General features: G+C 37.3%; 1 protein-coding gene across 4 annotated transcripts; it reads left to right on the top strand.

The window, feature by feature from the left end:
• Positions 1–7,146: 7,146 nt before the first annotated feature.
• ctnnb1 (catenin (cadherin-associated protein), beta 1) lies at positions 7,147–18,133 on the top strand. 4 transcript variants are annotated; one of them, XM_053494225.1, is made up of 17 exons: positions 7,147–7,318; positions 10,422–10,472; positions 10,747–10,971; positions 11,281–11,534; positions 11,770–12,008; positions 12,296–12,497; positions 12,628–12,772; positions 12,892–12,995; positions 13,099–13,128; positions 13,486–13,824; positions 13,916–14,074; positions 14,151–14,270; positions 14,483–14,633; positions 14,982–15,103; positions 15,259–15,319; positions 17,014–17,238; positions 17,383–18,133. In XM_053494225.1, exons 2-16 carry the CDS (start codon positions 10,460–10,462, stop codon positions 17,220–17,222), a joined length of 2,373 nt encoding a protein of 790 aa, XP_053350200.1. In that variant the 5' UTR covers positions 7,147–7,318; positions 10,422–10,459; the 3' UTR covers positions 17,223–17,238; positions 17,383–18,133. The 4 variants fall into 4 exon arrangements, with proteins under 4 accessions (XP_053350200.1, XP_053350202.1, XP_053350203.1 ...); XM_053494226.1 differs by lacking the exon at positions 7,147–7,318 and adding an exon at positions 8,305–8,405; XM_053494227.1 differs by lacking the exon at positions 13,099–13,128.
• The last annotated feature ends 1,562 nt before the right edge of the window (positions 18,134–19,695 follow it).

The raw sequence follows: 19,695 nt of genomic DNA, 5'->3' as shown, positions 1-19,695 counted from the left end.
ACCAGAGGCATTTACCTGTATGTGTTTCTCCATTTGATATACAAACTTTTGTTATATCTTGGCACCCTCTATTTAATCACATTAAAAGTGCTCCACATGAAATATACAAAGTATTTTGTTGAAATTATGCAGATATTACATAAAAAATGGATTGGGAAGAAACCATCTGACCCTTTAAATGTGACCCTGTCGGTGAAAACCTAGCGAAAGTTTTTTTTTTTTTGTAATTCAGCGTTTTCTGAATAAAATAACACATGCCATAATTCTATGTAAAAAACAATATCACAAAAAAATGACGCTTTTTACAGACAAGGTTACAAATGTTTGCAAACCAAATTATTGTTGCCTCATCCTAAATTATCTTAGTGCTTTAAGGCTGCATGGCACACACTAATGCTAGTATTTTTACACAACATTAGTCACCAGATAACAGTTATTACGAACAGCGGCACTGCACTGGCAGCGGTCTCCAGGAGACTCAGGGCCTGTTACCCCCTCCCAGTTCTTGCGGGAGCTCTTGAACTCGTTTTAAGTCGGCCACCACACCATGTCTAATGGCTCCCGCTGAGTCTGCAGTCCTGCTCCCACTGCTTCCCCGTATCAAGCTCATCGGCCCCCAAATCAAACCATAGAAAATTGGGCTTAAAATATCAGGGAGCAGCCCCACAAAAACCCAAAAGCAGCATCTGTCGCCAGCTTACATGAAAGTTGAGCTCACAGGGAATAGTATGAACATCAGTGTTTCATATCAAAACACACACAGAATATTTGCGTTTGTGTTTTTTTTTTCATCAATGTCTTTTATTTTTTAGCTGTATAGAGCACCTGTGTGTGGAATACGGGAAATGAGCAGTTTGGGTCCGAGCTTGCGGTAAGTCAATATGAATGATCTAAGAGAGGTGAGCAACACATTCATTACTGCTTTATTATACAAATGATGCTATTACTTTGGCTCTTTTCTTGTATAGCAATAGTATTGCAGTAAGATGATGTGTATAAAGATGTATAGTTACATTTTACTAATTTAAAATGTATTTTGTTAGTATAAAGAATAGCTTAAGATTAAGTTGTTTGTAATTGCTTTTATTTAAATGTCAAAGCAACAATACCTTTTGTTACTAACTGTGACAAATACAGCCAGTGTTTAACCAGAGCACTGTTACAAGTGCAATGCATTTTACTGAGTGGTCAAACCATTTGTGTTTCTCTTCACGTTGGCAGAATTGTATTTCTAGTGATAAGGTGAAAAAGGAAAAACAGACTGGCGCAGGTGGTGTAGCCTTCATTCCAAGCACACATAGACACATTGACTGGCATTCTATCTATGCACATACAAACACATACACACGTACAAACAGAAATACACTAAGGGATGAGCAGCTGTCAGTCAACCTCTGCTCTATACTTTGCCGGTCTCTTAAAAATTGTATGTGATACTCAGCTGAAAGATTCTTAATACAAAGGCACAATACTAGTCTGAATTTATATACCTGCTAGTGGTAAAGATAATGTGAATTTTGGATAGGTTTGGATGAGAGAATGAAGAAAAGACCATGTATATCAAGGGGGAGGGGAGATAGTTAACGCCATTCCTGTGTCTGTGTGGAAAGAACGGCAGTCGATCCCCATGTATTGTTCAATCAGCTTGAGCTATTCTTCTTTCCTTTAGGCAGCTAGAGAAGCAGACAGACAAGACAAAAAGCCAGACAGAAAAAAAAGACAAGCAGAAAGGTAGGTGGCAGATGTACAGTGAAGGCCATTTTTTGTATGAGACTTGCAAAATGAAAATCTAAAACTAGCCATAATGTGCAACAGTAGTGGGAGAAAAAACAACAACTATGCAGCAATATTAAAACAAAAGTTCAGAGTAGAGCGGCTGGTCCGATAGTTTGGCACCAAGGATGAGTCATTATTACTCTGAAATACTAGATAATACTAACTAAATACTAATGATAGTATATAAATACTTGGAACATCTTTAAGGCATCTGTAATACTGCTTAAGTATTTTAATTGTGTTTGTGCATATGGAGGGTGTTCATATTTTTTATACCACCATAAAAAGGGGAGGGGTAATGCCATACAAAGAGAAGGTTTTTCATTGTGTAAAAATATAAACACAGATGAGCTGTGTCTTTGATTTGTTCATGCTTTTCACTCTGCACAGCAGGGATGTTCAGGAGGACGTGGCCTCTTTGCATTCGATGTAAATAGGAACCATGGACGCTGTGTGATGAGATTATATTCCTGCCGTTCCTGCTTTCTATCTTCTTCCCCTTTCCTTTCTCTCCCCCTTTTTTAAAATAGTACATTTTCACTGCCATTATAATCTTTTTGCTGGCTTTGATTCATCTTTTTTCGCTTCTCTCGCGTAGCATGTGCCTCCCTGGATTGAATAGATGAGTAATGGTGTTTTGGATGTTACAGTGCAGATGAAGGATGCTTATTGTTTGTAGACAATCTAAGTGCCTGCCAGTCAGGGTTTGACTACTAGCTCATCATATTATACTACAATTAACACAGCACCAAACTATGACTTTAAGACAATCATTTAACTACATATTTATCTCCAAATGCACATTGCTGATAAATCCAGACGTTCATCCTCATCTTTTACAACCATCTGGCTCCAGTATGATCTGAATATCAGTGGTACAGAAAACAGTTAATAACAATAATACTGAGTAAATTTTTTTAAAACCAGATAGCAAATACCTAGTAATACTGACTGTTTAAATGTATATATTTGTATATACTTATACTGTATATTTTATTTATTATCAGACCAAGAGACTGCATTGTAGCATTGTGGACAGTGAATGTGAATGCACTTGTTTTTAAATAGCTATACTACACACTGCACTAGTTACAAATTCAGCACTGATCAATTTACATACATCACTGCTATTAACAAAGGCTTCTGAGTTCATCATTAGGTTACACTGCATTGTTTGGATGAATATTTACTGAACTATTATAATATATAATATTCTAAATATAATAAAATATAAAATATATATCTATACTTTTTGTCATAATGTGTTTGGTATAATAATAATAATAATAATAATAATAATAATAATAATAATAATTTTAGTAGCAGTGCTAAAAATTTACTGCTTATAAATAAGTAAATAAAAATAGACAGCTGGGTAATTTTGCTCTGATTATTATTTAAAATTTCTTGTATAGGCAAGCAAGAAATCAAACAAATAAAACAAAAATGACAAAACCCAAATATAACTAACTGAACAAACACCCTTACAGCAGAAATTGTGAGGTTAAATGTAGTACTTGTTTTATTTAAGATTAAAATAGGGCAAATCTAGTTTTACATCATTTTAATTAAATCAATCATTTCAATTAAATCATTTTAATTTAAATTACATCTGACCACTGTTAGCAAAATAGAAATCTTTAAGCAGACTGGATGGCTAATTGTAAATGTTCTAGTGTTTTCTTTTTTAGAGTAACAATAGGCCGTACTGTGTTGAGATGGAAAGCGTGAACTTTTATTCGGTATTAGGGATTTCTATGGCATCAACTGGGATAACAGCAGAGCCGATGAATGTGAAGGGGTGGCTGACCAACTCTTTAATCTGAGTTTTTGAACCCTACAATGAAGTGGAACACAAAGAAGGCTGACCTGCGGTCGGATATTGTTGCCCATGTAGCCTTACAAAGCAGAGGAACTTTGATGAGAATTTTGAGTCGAGGTGCTCAAAAGAGGGTTTTGTATTTGTTTATGCAAGTAAGATTACGCTTGTGTGTCTATGAATGGTTAGGTGTTTGCTGTGCTGTGTTGTCTATGAGTTAAATACCAAAGCCTTTTAAAAACAGAAAAAGATGAACATATATGATAGCAATATAATCAGTTAATAAAATTACATTTTTCTTATTTCTGTATTTTAGTAACAGAAATATGTATATGCTATAAAAATATCTAAAATAAGGTTAAAGGGGAATCACATTTTTTCTCATAAATTACAATATTTGTTTTGTATGTAAATGTCCTAAATAAATACAGTTAGTTCAATGTAATTTTTGCTGTGATATTCCGGAACAAATAAATACAAACTGAACATTAATATCACTTTATTCTCATTGTCATTTTAAAACCAAAAATAAACATGATTGAACAAAGTTAAAGAAAGCACATTTCCACTGTCCCAGTTGTTATTTTGAATTGCCAGGATTTATGTTTTTAAATATTTTACCCAATAAAACAAATTATAATAATAAATATTTTAATCAAGGTTCAGGATGGTTTGAAATAAATGGAAGATAATATTCAGGTAATTTATCTTAAAACCTAAACAACATTTTTATTATTGTTTAAATGATAATAATTCTATTTGCATAAATTATATTTTTTCCCTGATTGTTACTGTTTTTTTGGGGTGCACTGAGATAAAATTTCACCAATCTTTTTTTTTTCATTTCCCTACCTCCATTTGTTACTTCTGCCTCTTGTGCTCTAATATAAATCACCACATGAAAGTGATTCAGTCAGTTCTTTATACTGCAATATAAAACAAACTTTATTTTAGTAAGATCTATAAATTACTATTTTATTTAAATTTGCAGAAACATGACTAAAAGCATCGGCTCCTGCTTCAAGTAGCACTGTGCTGCATGCCTGTTTACTCTGTGTGTTGGCATGGGTAATAATGCTGGGCAAGACCCAGGCACTTCATGGAAGAGTCTGTGTCCTTTGCCAGACATTATTGTGGATGCCAGGATGTAGGTTTGAAACCTTTTGCTAAGTTGAGGTCAGCGTACACAATTGTGTGAGCACACAAGTGGGTTTTAGCTCGCCCCCTCCTTTCACGTACAGAGAAAGGTGCCCCTCCCCTTCTACACTGCATCAATTCCACTTGTTTCCCAGGGGGAAAGTCTGGTTTTCACACAAATAAAATCTCACCACCACCACCTCTCTCTCTCCAACTATTTTACTCAAATGTAAGCAAGGAACTCCTTGCATCCTATCGCATCCTTGTGGGATGTGACCTCGCTTCGTCTTTAGGTAATCTAGCACTCCTGGCTATGCACACGACCTTCTCGACTCCTTCTGAACCTACTGGGAGAAAAGCAGCCTATGCATATGTAATCCTGTTTTGTATGTGCATGGATCTCCGAGCTTGCGTTATACTTCTTTGTCACAGCTTGTGATTTTTCCAAATGTATTGGGTCCAAATGTAATATAATGCTTTTCCAAACAGTTCTTTTTCCACTAGCCCTTAATATACAATATTTGCCATGCACTAACTTTCCAAAAACATTATTTAAATTTAGGAAAATAAATGCCTTTAGAGTAGACCAGAACTGAATTATATTCATCTTTAGGTTGTGTAGAACATATATCTCACATCATTTAATGAAGACTACAATGCATTTAGGGAATCAATCAAACTAATAATGCATTTTCACAGGGATTCGTAATAAAATGGGAAGCAAAAGAATTATCAGTGTGTGTCATTATTATTATTATTATTATTATTATTATTATTATTATTATTTTTAACTAACCATTCATTAACATACAATTTGACCAAGAAAAACCATCATTATTTTTGGAAAACAAATATCTTGTGCCAAATTGTATTATAATAACAACGGTAAGTATGTGAGAATTTTAATTAAACTAATTTTCAGTTATTTACATGTACAATAACAGTAGTAATAATAATAAAAATAATAATAAAAATAATAATCTGATGGTTGTTTTTCATTATTATTATTATTATTAACAATGTCAAAAATGTCTAGTCAGTACAATTATGATCTGCACTAATGTTTTAAGAATTAAATTACGAAGACTAGCCTAAAGAATATTGTCAGAAAAATGTCTGAGAAGAAATAGGAAAAGGTGACATAACCACAGGTAATAAATGTGAATTCTATAAAACAAATATAGCCTCTCTCTGTATTAAAATCTGTTTTGATTAACAAATGTATAAATACATGAGTGAATTCACAAATGATTATTATTATAAATTTAAATACATGGCTAATATAAGCAGATGTCCATGTAAATGAAATGTATTGTTTCTTTACATGGACATCTGCTTATATTAGTCCTGTGTACTTTTTCAAAATTATAATTCATTAAAAAAATAATTTGGGGTATAACTGTTTACAACACATTACAGTGTAGTGAGATAAATTAAATAATTAAGTCTTGGAGAGCTCGTAGAAAAAAAAACACAACTGCACTTCAGTACAGCTCTGCAAGGAACATATGAACATCACCAGCCGTCAGGCTGCAGAACCAACACATGAAGTCTTATTGACAGAGGAACCAAACTCAAGATACGCACCTGATTACTTTAAATTAGGATATATTACCTTTTGGGTACATTTGTTATTGTAAAAAGTTATAGTATAATTTTGCATAAAGGATCACAGCAAAATCAGCGCCCTGTTCCTGGAGACTGGCTAAAGCAATCTGCAGGCTAACAGAAGAGGCCATGCAAGGTAAATATAGCTACAGTGTGAGCTCCCGCTAAATTCCAAAGACTAAATTGAGCAAGGAACAATACAGTAATTTAATGTCAAGGATTTTTTTTTTTTTGGTAAATAAAGACTATTCATAATTTAAAACCATTAAAAGCAATATTAAACACATTTAACGTTGTGTCTTAATCCACATGCTTTCATCTATCTCAGTGTATTATTATGCTTAATCTGTATATATTCGTTCACCGCCCCAACAGCAACTCCTAATTTGTTTTTTAACAGACTTTTAAAAACACACTGTTCTTCATGCGAACAGACAGGTTTCAGTTGCACATACCCACCTATTCAACCATCAAGTGTGACTCGGATACCCGCTTCAGTGTCACACTGGAACAGGCAGAAACCTTAATGAGGGGGCGCGTCCCTTTGCCGCACTACAGCTCACAGCACTGTGTTCCTGCGCAAATGTTAAACAGGACTACGTCACGAGAGGATTTTAACCCACCGTTTTGGTTTAAATAATATTTCAGAAACATACATAGAGAATTTGGCTTATAGTTCAACGGTTTCTTTATTTTTTACTTTCTTGTTCGTCTAAAAATAAAATGAACCAAGCAGGATCTACTTTAATCAAGGCGACGGGATATCATGGCCGCAGGAGTTTTTATAATGGCTCGCTCTAATGATTTGACGCCATCTTACTTTGCTCGCCACGACAGAAGCTAGGATATTTTACCCTCTTTCCCGCGGAGGAGGTGGAGTGTACTGCGGGTGGTTTACACACGTTTTTACTGGATTGTGGCGTAAATTGTTGACTGTAAACTGACCACCGAGGAAGGAAACGCCATCCCTTGTCGCAGGTATGTTTCGCCTCGTAATGTAAAGCGCTATTTCTAATATAGTCTGTTCGTTCTGTTGGGTCAGTGAGCTAACGTTAGCCGAGCCAGCTCTTCGGTCATGCCAAGTTGTCCCGTGTGTGTTCTTGCAGCAGGCAGCGCGCTATCTTAAAGGCTAGCGGACCAGCCGTCCAGGTCAGTACGCGTCGTTCATTCAAACACGTTAGAATTTTAAGGTGTGTTTAATTTTTTTAAAGAGTTTATTCTAAATAGTGTGTAGCCTTGTCGAGCGGGTTTGCTGCTAGTTGGCTAACCTGCCTAGCTGTGTTTGGAGGCTTATGGTGAAGATGCGATTCCCTGGTGCTCCAAACGGGCTGTTATAATAAAGCGAGACGAAATGGCATGTTTGTTTACCTATCCGGTACTTATTATTGATGGTATGTCGTGTTCAGTGTAACGATATACTTAAACGTTAGGCAGTGTTGCGCTTTATTATTTTGTCCCTAACCTTCTGTGTGGTTGTGTGTGTGGAGAGAGCCGAGCGGACACAGAGCATTACCGCACCGCTATAACCCTTTGTAGCGGCTTTATACAACGCTTCACTGACAGAAGTTATCACATTCGAGGCTTTAAATAAGGTTACTAATTATCTTTACTTGTGTAGTAATTTAAAGTTTTTTTGTGCTTGTTTTAACATAAAATTCTAACTCTTAATCCTAATCTTACCATGCTAATCTTAATGTTAGTTTTTGTACGAATTTGTCTGATGTCAAAGGGAATAAAAGGATATTTATACAGAGGAAGTAGTCCCATTTCCATTGCACATACCCTCCCCCAGTTCCAAACAAAGGGGTTTAAAAGTGTAGTTTTGGACGGCGTGCTCGGATAGGAAGTCGAGGAGGAGCTTGAGACTGAAACCTGACTCCGACAGCACTGGAGCTGCTGAGGCTCGGTGGGAAGTTGGACTCTTTTCTCTCTCTCTCTCTCTCTCGCAGACACACACAGCGAGCATTTAAACTGCACAACGCACAACGATGTGCTTATTTTGCCTCCGTTTCGTGGCGTCAAGTTAGGAAAAAGCCGATTTGCCATTGGTGACAACATTCCGTAGGTCAGTAGTGAGGGTGAAATAAGTCATTTTACTACTGTGTTCAAGGTGCGTTTACAATTCAAGATATAAATGATTTTATGCTACTCGCACAGATTTGTACAAATTAGAATAACCACCGTTACCTACGAAGTGGCTATTTTGACCGTTATCTGTAAATCTGTAACAATCCTATATTTTATAAATAGCTGTCATTTAGAGTTTTAATGTAGCTACAGGCAAATAACTTTACCTGCAGTGTCCATTTTCTTACATATATACACACACACACTACTGATTTCCCAGTGTGTCCGGTGCTGATGCATGTCCTTATTTTATATCCTTGGCCTGTTTCTTGTACTCTACTGCCGATGTTTGTTGCTCACTTGTGCACTGTGTGCCTATTTTAGTAACCATGGAAGGTACCGATAGTTCATCAGGGTTAAGGGTGCAATCCATTTCACTTGGTAAACTAAATTGTGCTTAAATTGTGACTTGACTGATGCCAGATTTATCAGGTTGTTTCTGCACTACGCCGCAGAGGTCTATTTTTTTAAAATGAGAAAACGCACCCAAGTCGGTTATATTAAAATAAATGTTTCCGATGCTTTCACAAATGGAATCTTTCTTTTTTAACAGATCTTTTTTGGTGTTGTGTTTATCACCATCTGGCCTAATGTGTGTTATGTGGCATCATCTTCAAATCGACACACCCCAACAGTGTTTAGACAGACCTGCATATTGTGCGGTATTTATTTTAAATTAGACTAGTAAGTCTTGTCTACAGATGGTTTTTCGACAACTTGTGGGCCTAACTATGTACAGAACAAATTTTCTTGGTACACTCAGTATTTTATTACATTTTTGCATTAATGATGTGCAATCATATGGAGTATATGCTTCCAGAAGTACGACAGCAAAGTAAAGCTTGGTTCATGCCAACCACTCAGCAGAAAATAACCTTGGGAGTGGAGATTGATTTTTATTTTTTTCTCCCCTGTGTAGGTAGCTAGAAGTTCTTTTATTGTTTTTTTTTCCTTCCATGCAGCAGTGTGTTAAAGTTAGCTGTTGCCAAAGAAGCGGTGTGACTGTAGTTTAAAAATGACTGTCTATATCTTGCTTGTCCTAGAGAAAGAGGATTGTTAAAAGTGGTACTTTTCTTTTGGGCTGAAACCTCATTGCGTGCGAGTGTAACGCATGCCACGCAGTGGGTAAAGCCTCCATGCTGCTATAACCACAATTTATTCCAGATGTTGGAACCTGCAGGTCGAACCATTTGTTGGCTGCTGTTTCTTCTTGGATTTTTTGACAATGTTATACACACACTGCTCTATGGAACTCTGAGAAAAGAAGAGTTCTGGCGAGATAGATTAGACGTGGTTGTGTAGTTTTACTTCGTTTCACTGCTTTAATATTTTTGCTGAAATCCATGTATAAAATGTATAAATTTGACTGTGTAATGTCACTTTTAACCCGAATCACATTTGTCTCCCTTTAAAAATACAGGATGGAAGATTTGTTTAACGACTTTCTTGTATTTGAATAGTGAAGACACACATGGGGGTTATGTTATGGTAATTATGTAGGAGGGAGGCAAAACTGGGCCCCTGTGGAGTATGGAACTGAATGCCATTGAGCATTAGTAGGTGTTAACTGCTGTTTATGGCTAATAGGAAGTAAATGGCTTGAGCACATTGACCCTGTAGGAGTTTAATTTTCTAACAGGCACAAAATAGAGCTTTAAGTGCTCAGCCCTGCCTTAATTAGAGGTATGAAAATGCCCCACTCTCAATGAGTGATGAGTTGTTTCGTTAGATTGTTTTTCTTTGTAAATATTAGAATTCTGAGATCACGAACTTTGAGATCTGCTGCATTAATAAATCACTGTACAAAAAGATAACTTAATTTATATTATCATTTAAGTAATTTTTTTTATATGCACACATGCTGATATTTGCTAAAAGTTGAACAGGTAGTAATGAGCTAGTTTGAATTAGTGCATCACCACCGAGTGTGAAATTTACCGGGCCTGTTTTTCAGATTAGAAAGCTGTGCTGGTGGCAGGCTGAGTGAGGAACATGGCGACCCAGTGTAAGTTTGTACACACAGCACCACCCAGATCATTTTATCAAATGTAACTAGATATTTTGTTTCTACCTTTTTAGATTATCATTTATCTAACAATTAGTATCGATGTATTGTATGTACTAGGGTTTATAAAAAAAAAAGCTTTACAGTGTTTAGAATATGTTGGCTTAGTTTATTTATGCGTCATGGGCTAATTTTCATTTTGCATAATAACCCCCTTGGTTTATTAATCAAATGATTAAATGCTTATATCTATTGGTTCTCTTTCCTTTTATAGCTGATCTGATGGAGCTCGACATGGCAATGGAGCCAGATCGCAAAGCCGCAGTTAGTAGCTGGCAGCAGCAATCGTACTTGGACTCGGGTATCCACTCTGGAGCAACTACCACTGCTCCCTCCCTCAGTGGTAAGGGCCATCCAGATAATGAGGATGTGGACAACCAGGTGCTATATGAATGGGAGCAAGGATTCAACCAGAACTTCAGCCAAGACCAAGTGGCAGGTCTGTGTGTTTATTGGTGGTGATTAACCCTGAGGTGCACACATGAGTATAGCAGTTATTTTTCAATATTGGTTGTTTTTGAAACATGAGTTATTTTAGTGCTAAAATAAACTGTTAATTTTATAATTTTAAGCTTTTTGCAAATTGTTTTGCGAGCCTGTGCGCATCTATGAATTTTACCATGTGTATATTTGCACTTCATGGTTAACAACAAATTAAGCAAATTTGTTTTATTATACAAAATCTTGTGTCTAATGTGTCTATTATAGCTGTAGCTTACTTTTCATCTTGCCACTGTGCGTTGTGTAGACATTGATGGCCAGTATGCCATGACCAGAGCCCAGAGAGTGAGGGCAGCCATGTTTCCAGAAACACTCGATGAGGGCATGCAGATTCCTTCCACACAGTTTGACAGTGCAACACCGACTAATGTGCAGCACCTGGCTGAACCCTCACAGATGCTCAAGCATGCAGTGGTCAATCTCATCAATTATCAGGATGATGCAGAGCTGGCCACACGTGCCATCCCAGAACTCACTAAATTACTAAACGATGAGGATCAGGTACATTGCTCTTTGTAATGTATCATGTGTAGAGTCTTTTTTTTTTTTTTTTTTTTTTTTTTTTTTTAAAAAGGGAAAATATTGTTTCTGTTTCCAAGACATAATGAACATCTACAATAAGATTTTTAATGATTACTTTTTTTTTTTACATTAACAAAATCATATGATAGTAACTGATACTTGTGCTGATTGCTGATGTCAAACCACTGGTTGATTTCCTGTCCTTGGTTTCTAGGTTGTAGTAAATAAGGCAGCAGTCATGGTACATCAGCTCTCGAAGAAAGAGGCTTCCCGACACGCCATCATGCGCTCTCCTCAAATGGTGTCGGCCATCGTGAGGACCATGCAGAATACCAGTGATGTGGAGACGGCCCGATGCACAGCTGGTACCCTTCACAACCTCTCCCACCACAGAGAGGGACTGCTTGCTATCTTCAAATCAGGGGGCATTCCAGCACTTGTCAAAATGTTGGGGTACGTCCTATAAACTTAACATGCTTTCATCCTGATACAATTTCTGGTGGTTTAGGTAAAAAAAGCTCTTCCTTTTGTTTCATATCTAGCTTTAAATGATGCCAGCTATAGACTTACATCAAAATCAAAGTGATAAAGTAAGGAAATGGTTAATACTGAATAGTTAAATATTGTGTAGGAACCTTATTTATAATGTCTGCAGTTTTTTTTTTTTTTTTTTTTGCATAAGGATTATATTTCCTAGGATCTGTGTCCTGGCCTCATTATTAGGGATCTGTTTTCTTCAGCTCTCCAGTGGACTCTGTATTGTTCTATGCCATCACAACTCTTCACAACCTGCTGCTACACCAGGAAGGAGCCAAAATGGCTGTGCGTCTGGCTGGAGGCTTACAGAAAATGGTGGCATTGTTGAACAAAACCAATGTGAAATTCCTTGCGATCACAACAGACTGCCTTCAGATCTTGGCTTATGGCAATCAAGAAAGCAAAGTAAGGCACATAATTTGATGCATGCATGCATGTTAATTATTTGTTGGGTCCATTCTCCACCTTTCAAATAGTATGTACATCCTTTGTTGTAAGATGTTTCTGCTTGAATGTCTCATGTCTGCTTTGCTAGCTCATCATCCTGGCCAGTGGAGGTCCCCAGGCTCTGGTCAATATCATGAGGACATATACATATGAAAAGCTGCTGTGGACCACAAGCCGTGTGCTAAAAGTGCTGTCGGTGTGTTCCAGTAACAAACCTGCTATAGTTGAGGCTGGTGAGTCATCAAACATTTCTTTGATTGTTTACGTGAGGGTCATATGGCCTAGATTTCATGTAAATAAAATCTTAAATTTGTGTAGTTTGATGTGTAATTTGCTTGTGTATGCTTTTCAGGTGGTATGCAGGCATTGGGTCTTCACCTTACAGATCCTAGCCAACGTTTGGTTCAGAACGGTCTATGGACTCTCAGGAACCTGTCAGACGCTGCCACCAAACAGGTGACTGCCTTATGTCTTGCTTTTCTTCCACCTCTATTGCACTTTGCTCTATTCTTCCTACATGAGCGCTCTCTTTTTTTCTCCCCACTTTTCCATGGAGAAGACATCATTAGCTGAAGTAGATGTGATGCAGGTAACAGTCATTCCTGCCTTTGTCTGTGGAGGGTCATGGGGTTGTAGCCAACCCCTGACCTACCAAAAAGTTAGGGTGTTAATCATTAAAGAGAAACCTTGATAAAATGACCGCATGAACAAATGCTACATGTGATCGTAATGCCTGCCACACATTTTACTCACTGGTTGGCATAGTACCAGAATGTTGTGGAGTAATTGTCCTTTATCTTGTGGTGGTTGTTGTGATAGGATTAAACCTCATGCAGACTTCCTAAAATTCCACAAGTAACTTCAACTTACTGGTTTTGGTTTATGCAAATTTCTTTTTTTTTTTTTCTAACGAAGAACTTTTTTTTTTCTGGATTTTCACCTACAGGAGGGCATGGAGGGCCTATTGGGCACTCTTGTTCAGCTGTTAGGTTCAGATGACATCAATGTGGTGACCTGTGCTGCTGGCATTCTGTCCAACCTTACTTGCAACAACTACAAGAATAAAATGATGGTTTGCCAGGTTGGTGGCATTGAGGCACTAGTACGCACAGTCCTCCGTGCCGGAGACCGGGAGGACATTACCGAGCCTGCCATCTGTGCCCTTCGCCACCTCACCTCCAGACACCAGGATGCTGAAATGGCCCAGAATGCAGTACGGCTACACTATGGCCTGCCAGTGGTGGTTAAACTTCTCCACCCACCTTCACATTGGCCTCTTATAAAGGTATTATGTAATTTGTTGTCATTCCCATAATTCCTAACCTATTATTTTTAATATCCATACTAAAAAAAAAACATACCATCTTTTCATTTAGGCTACAGTTGGTTTGATCCGTAATCTAGCTCTGTGCCCTGCCAACCATGCACCTCTCAGAGAACAAGGTGCCATCCCTCGATTGGTCCAACTGCTCGTCAGAGCCCACCAAGATACTCAGAGACGAACTTCCATGGGGGGTACACAACAACAGTTTGTGGTGAGTCCTGTGGCTTGTTGCATGGTCAGAGTAAAAGAGAGAAGAATGTGTTTGCTCACTGTCTACCTTCTGGCAGGAGGGAGTTCGTATGGAGGAGATTGTAGAGGGTTGCACTGGAGCACTGCACATTCTTGCAAGAGATATTCACAACAGGATCGTCATCAGAGGACTCAACACAATTCCACTCTTTGTCCAGGTTAGTTGCATCTCCCTCATGCAGGTTCAATTGTGTCCACAGCAAAGATGCTTAATTTAAGTCTGTTTGAGGATTAGCTCACGTTTTAGTTAAATTTTGTATAATTTGAAGGTGTTTTGAACGGGTGTGGTAAAGCGGCTGAAAGCTTTTAGGTATTTTAAATTTGTGTAAGCTGTTACTGTTACAGTAATCCTAATTTTTACTCCCACTAGCTGCTGTACTCCCCTATTGAGAACATTCAGCGTGTAGCGGCAGGCGTCCTATGTGAGTTAGCCCAGGATAAGGAGGCAGCTGAGGCCATTGAGGCAGAAGGAGCAACTGCACCACTCACAGAGCTGCTTCACTCTCGAAATGAAGGCGTTGGTGAGGATCTTTATTTTTTTTATTTTAATTTTTTTTATCCAGTCTATACTTGTGAACAAATTTCTAGTTGGAAATGACAGCCGATTAAATATGTTAAATTGCTTGTGACAAACACAAGGTTCAGACCTCTGCATGTCAGTCACCTTATCCGTATGTATGCACAGTTGGCGTTTGTCTTGCCTTTTGTTAATATAGTCAAATACCAGTTTATTATATTGTTGAATTGTTGAAATTTAGTTGTATTTTAAACATGGAAAAAGTGTACATATAATTAGCAGAGAACAATATTAAACTGGCTAGGTTGTGTGCCTATTTGCCTGTACTGAGGACACTATCTCTTCTCCACAGCCACATATGCTGCTGCAGTGTTGTTCCGCATGTCAGAGGATAAACCCCAAGACTATAAGAAGAGACTATCTGTGGAGCTCACCAGCTCTCTGTTCAGGACTGAGCCCATGACCTGGAACGAGGTAAAGCAGCTAAACCCTGTCCACATCACCATGCAAGATTATTGGTGTCAAAGTCCACAGAGCATAATCCTGAAATGAACATTGAATCTGACTGATGGGTATACAGATTGAAATTATTTTTTAAATGAAAAGTAACTCCCCCTCATCCTTTCTAGACTGGGGACCTGGGTCTGGACGTTGCAGCACAAGGAGAACCTCTTGGCTACAGAGCAGATGGTGAGTAGACTGCCTTCTTATCTCCCCACCAAAGCGTCTTTTTTTTACTGTAGGGCCATCTAGTCGGTCAGCTTAGAATTTTCATAAGAGCATGAATAAGAAGTCGAAAGGCTTCAAAACACTCAGCACATTGTCTGTGGCTCAAAGTTGGTATTTAGCCTATCTTTTACAGTTCAACATTACAGCTTAAAATTTTAACAGAATAATTTTTTTTTTCAAATGTGTGAAGAATAGGGACACCAGTCATTTAGCTATTCAGATGAATGTGGCCTCAAACGTTTGCGAAATTCTTCCACCTTTCACCAATACTTTCATCTTATTTTCACTTAATGAAAGACATACACTACCAGTCAAAGTGTTGGATAAATATAATCTCATTATCTTTCCTGTTTTTTCTTTTTCTACGTTCTAAAACAATGCTGAAGTCATCAAAAAAAAAAATGCAGAAATCTTCTTTGAACAGTTAATATTGAGATGTTTGTAAAGGCTTCATGACAGCTTTAATCTGATTAGTTGGTGATTTTTAAGTCTGGTAGCTCTAGATGAACCTTTTCTCTGCATAAGAGGCAAGTTTTTTGCTCTCGCTTTTCTGGGATGGTCTTCATGAGATGCACTTGACAATACTGTTCTTGCAAGAGATTCCAGAACAGCTGGCATTTTGTGTCTTAAAATAACCAACCTCAATTATATTATTTACATGTTATTTTAAAGTTTTGAAAATAAAACCAGTATTGTTCAAGAATGTAGAAAATAGTCACACGGTCAAGCTTTTGACTGGTGCTGTATAAATAATCATATGATGAACAGACCAAAAGGAAAGTATAGTGTTTGGTGAGGGTGGCACAATGCAGAAGTCTCTTGGATGTCATGATAGACTTGATACTTCTTGCATAGTTCACTTTTTTTGGTTCTTGAAGTAGGCTAATTTACATCTAAATTAAATCCGTTTTAAACTAAACTGTAATTTCACTTTAGCAATACAAAAGCAGTACATTTATTAGTTTCATCTTATTTAGTTCTATAAGAAATTCTTATATTTTGTTTGTTTATACGTCCAGCTTTCAACCTCAGTGTCCTCTTTAAAATTAGAATATATTGTCTCTTAATGTATTGTAGCTTTGCATTATTACTAGATCTATTCAACAAATGGTAGTATCATGCACATGCAGTAGATGACTGGTCAGTGGTTTAATTTATCAATAATGCTTGATCATTGAATATAGACTATTTGCTGCAATTTGCAGTGTTTATAGCTAGGCTTTAAAAAAAAAAAAAGGATTATTTAATGTCTGTACAATAATTTAATGCACCTGCATCATTTTCCATACAGCCACTATTGTATGGGTCTCTGTGCCATAACTGTAGTTTCTAGTTTTGATTGTAAAACACACACACAAAAAAAAACAAACACAAATGATTTACAATCCTGTACGGTCAACTCCTCAGTGCAGCAACTTTAACCATTTGGCCCTGAAGTGAAAAAAATGCTAAAAAGAACCTTTTTTGGAAGGCATAGGTGTTTGCATGCTCTAACCAGCTACCTTAAGTGTGGCAGCTTGCACTTCCTGATAATGGACTTGCATGTCTTGGAATATAAGAACTTTATTGTGAGCTGCCTGTTTTAATATGCTACTTCTAACCTAGCTGTGTGCGCTCCCCCTTCCCTTCACTTTCCACGCTTGCCCTGTTCACAGACCCCAGCTATCGCTCCTACCACCCTGGAGGCTATGGGCAAGATGCCATGGGTATGGACCCCATGATGGAGCATGAAATGGGTGGACACCACCCTGGCACAGACTACCCTGTTGATGGCCTTCCTGACCTTGGGCACACCCAGGACCTGATGGATGGCCTTCCACCAGGCGATAGCAATCAGCTCGCTTGGTTTGATACTGACCTGTAAATAAAGAACTTTTTAGGTGAGGCACTAAGTAACCCAGACATGGTGTGAATAACTGTTTGGGTTTGAAGGCATGTTGCACAACTAATCTAAATGTGATGTTATGGCACTCCTACACATGTATGCTTTCTGACTAATGGCAGTTTTTTTTCCTGTCCTGTAGCTGTATTGTCTGATCCAAATGAACCTGCATTGTGATTTGGCCTGAGGAGTTGCTGAGCGGTCTCAAGAGAGTGGGCTAGTTTCTCTGGAAGTGCCTGACACTAATACAAGCTGAGTTTCCTATGGGAACACGAGCAAGTAATTTTTTTTTCCTCTGGTCCTCACTGGTGGGAGTTTTAACTGCAGTGGAGTTTTGGTGGGCAGGTTACTCAAAGAAGGCTCAAGAAGTGGATCATAAAATGGAATTTTAAACCTTAGCCTTGCCTGTAATTTTTTTGTTTTTACATTACGTTTTTATTTTAAAGGTTCTGTCGTACAATGGTACTTAATTAGCTTGCTTTGACACTTTTATTTTGCAGTATTTTTTTGTATTCTTTTCAAAACTCTTGCAAAGTGTTAAATTATAGTGGTAATCCTCCATCAGTTAAGATTTTAGTTTACGTTTATGGTGTAGAACACTAATTGAATTGTATTCTGATCAAGTGTAACATTGTGTAGCTTTTGTATAAAAACAAGAATTGAAGAAATGGTGCAAAATCCAGCTTTCTTGCTTTAACAAGATCACTGTTTCCGGTGTCGCAAAAGGGTCTACAATCAAGGGGGGGCAGTTCTTTTAATTTTATTATTTTTTTTTAGTTCTCTTTTCTGATAGTAGCTGTAGAAGGTTTTGAAATGAACCCCTTATTATTGTAGCCTGCTGTGTTTATTGGAGACATGGTTATGATGTGGCTAAATAAAATAATGGAGAAACATTTAACTTGTATATTTTAATGAGAATGCAAGTTGTGTACAAGGTTTGAAAAACTGGTATGTGTTTTTCATAAATGTTTAATCCATTCTTTCATAGCTAGTCAATTTGGGAAACCAGTAAAAATGACTTTCTGAAGGGCATAGAAACTTTACATAAACTTTTCAGTTTTATCTAACTGTATATGTATATCTTTTAAATACAAATGTGAATCATTATTTAAATTAATTAGATTTAAAATTTAAGCTTCTATCTTCCCTTTTCCTGGAGAACTCCTCTCCTACAGATTTTAGCTTTTTTTCTTCTTTCTGCTTTAAGGTTAAAAAGTGTAGAACTGGGGATAGGAATGGACTGTATTAGAAATTCTTTGGCAATATTTGTGGGTTTATTTATTTATTATATCAACATAAATATTGTTGAGGCTTCGTCTCTAAGTCTTCATTAGTCCTCTTTGTTTGATTTGCCATCATTTGCATTCTTTCAAAATCTGTTAGTGCTCCTACTGCAGGGTCTGGATGAGACCTGTGAAATGATGTCATCTCATTTAGGTGAAGGAGATTCTACCAAACAGCTTTTACTAAAAAGGCTTGTGTTAACTTGACGACAAATTTGGAATAAAATAAAGTTAGCCAAGTTTTCCATGTGATCTAGACACATTTTATAGACGTGTATTAAACTTGCTACACTTAAACTAAACTAATTTACTGTTCCAATATGTTAGGCAAAATTTCATGAACAGCCACTGAAAGTTGCTTGCATATATTTAAAACACTGTCTAGCTTAGACCCATAAAAGATAGATGTCCATCTGTATTATTGATGTACAGTTTGGTATTAAATACTGCATGAAGTTGTTCTATGCGCAAACTTAAAATTGTTATTGGTTCTGCTCAGTAATAACTTCTAAAAAACATTTACTGTTTTAAATATTCCTTCAACCAGGAAAAAGAAAACCTAGGTTTAACATGTAGACCAAGTCTAGTAAAAAATGTAAGCTAAATGGTGTAGCATCTAGATCAGCAATTATTTAATCATGGGAGAGGAGAACAGTGGCTAAGCTAACCAGAAAGTATGGCCATTTTTACACTTGGACTCGTGGTCACCTATTAATTTATTGTTTGCTGACAGGGTGACTGCCTTTTTTGTTCTATTACTTGGAGAGCCTGAACAGGACCTTTTGTTCAGTGGTTATTTTAATTCCTGCTTGAAGATTGGTTAGTGCTGATGGAGTGCCAAAAATACAGTGCAGCAAAGATTGCTATCTCTTCTAACTAAAGCATTGTCTGGACAACTGGAAAGGGTGGCAGGATGGAGAGAGCCAAGAGTGTCCTAAACAATCCACCTGTATCAATCCCAATTGGAAGCAACCAATTAAGGGAGCCCGCAGCAACTAAGTGTGCCTTAATTGCTGACAAAAAGTGGATAGTCATGCAAGGTCTTTGAGAAACTAGTGCAGTAGTCCTACAATGTAGTTAAAGAACTGGAGGAATAAACTGGAGGAATAATAATTTTTAAAATATTTCATTTTGCTACCTCATCTGTTACCACTGGCCAGATTTTGAAGCGC

This window comes from Clarias gariepinus, chromosome 4 (genome assembly GCF_024256425.1).
Source record: "Clarias gariepinus isolate MV-2021 ecotype Netherlands chromosome 4, CGAR_prim_01v2, whole genome shotgun sequence".
In the NCBI taxonomy this organism is placed as follows: domain Eukaryota; kingdom Metazoa; phylum Chordata; class Actinopteri; order Siluriformes; family Clariidae; genus Clarias; species Clarias gariepinus.
The sequence above is the reverse complement of the archived record's forward strand: the minus strand, read 5'-3'. Positions and strand labels throughout refer to the sequence as shown.

What these genes read in the sequence shown, in the direction of transcription:
- ctnnb1 (XM_053494225.1), top strand. An exon ending in CTCTCGAAATGAAGGCGTTG is followed by an intron (nt 14,634 to 14,981) that starts GTGAGGATCTTT and finishes TCTTCTCCACAG; the next exon opens with CCACATATGCTGCTGCAGTG. An exon ending in TCTTGGCTACAGAGCAGATG is followed by an intron (nt 15,320 to 17,013) that starts GTGAGTAGACTG and finishes CCCTGTTCACAG; the next exon opens with ACCCCAGCTATCGCTCCTAC.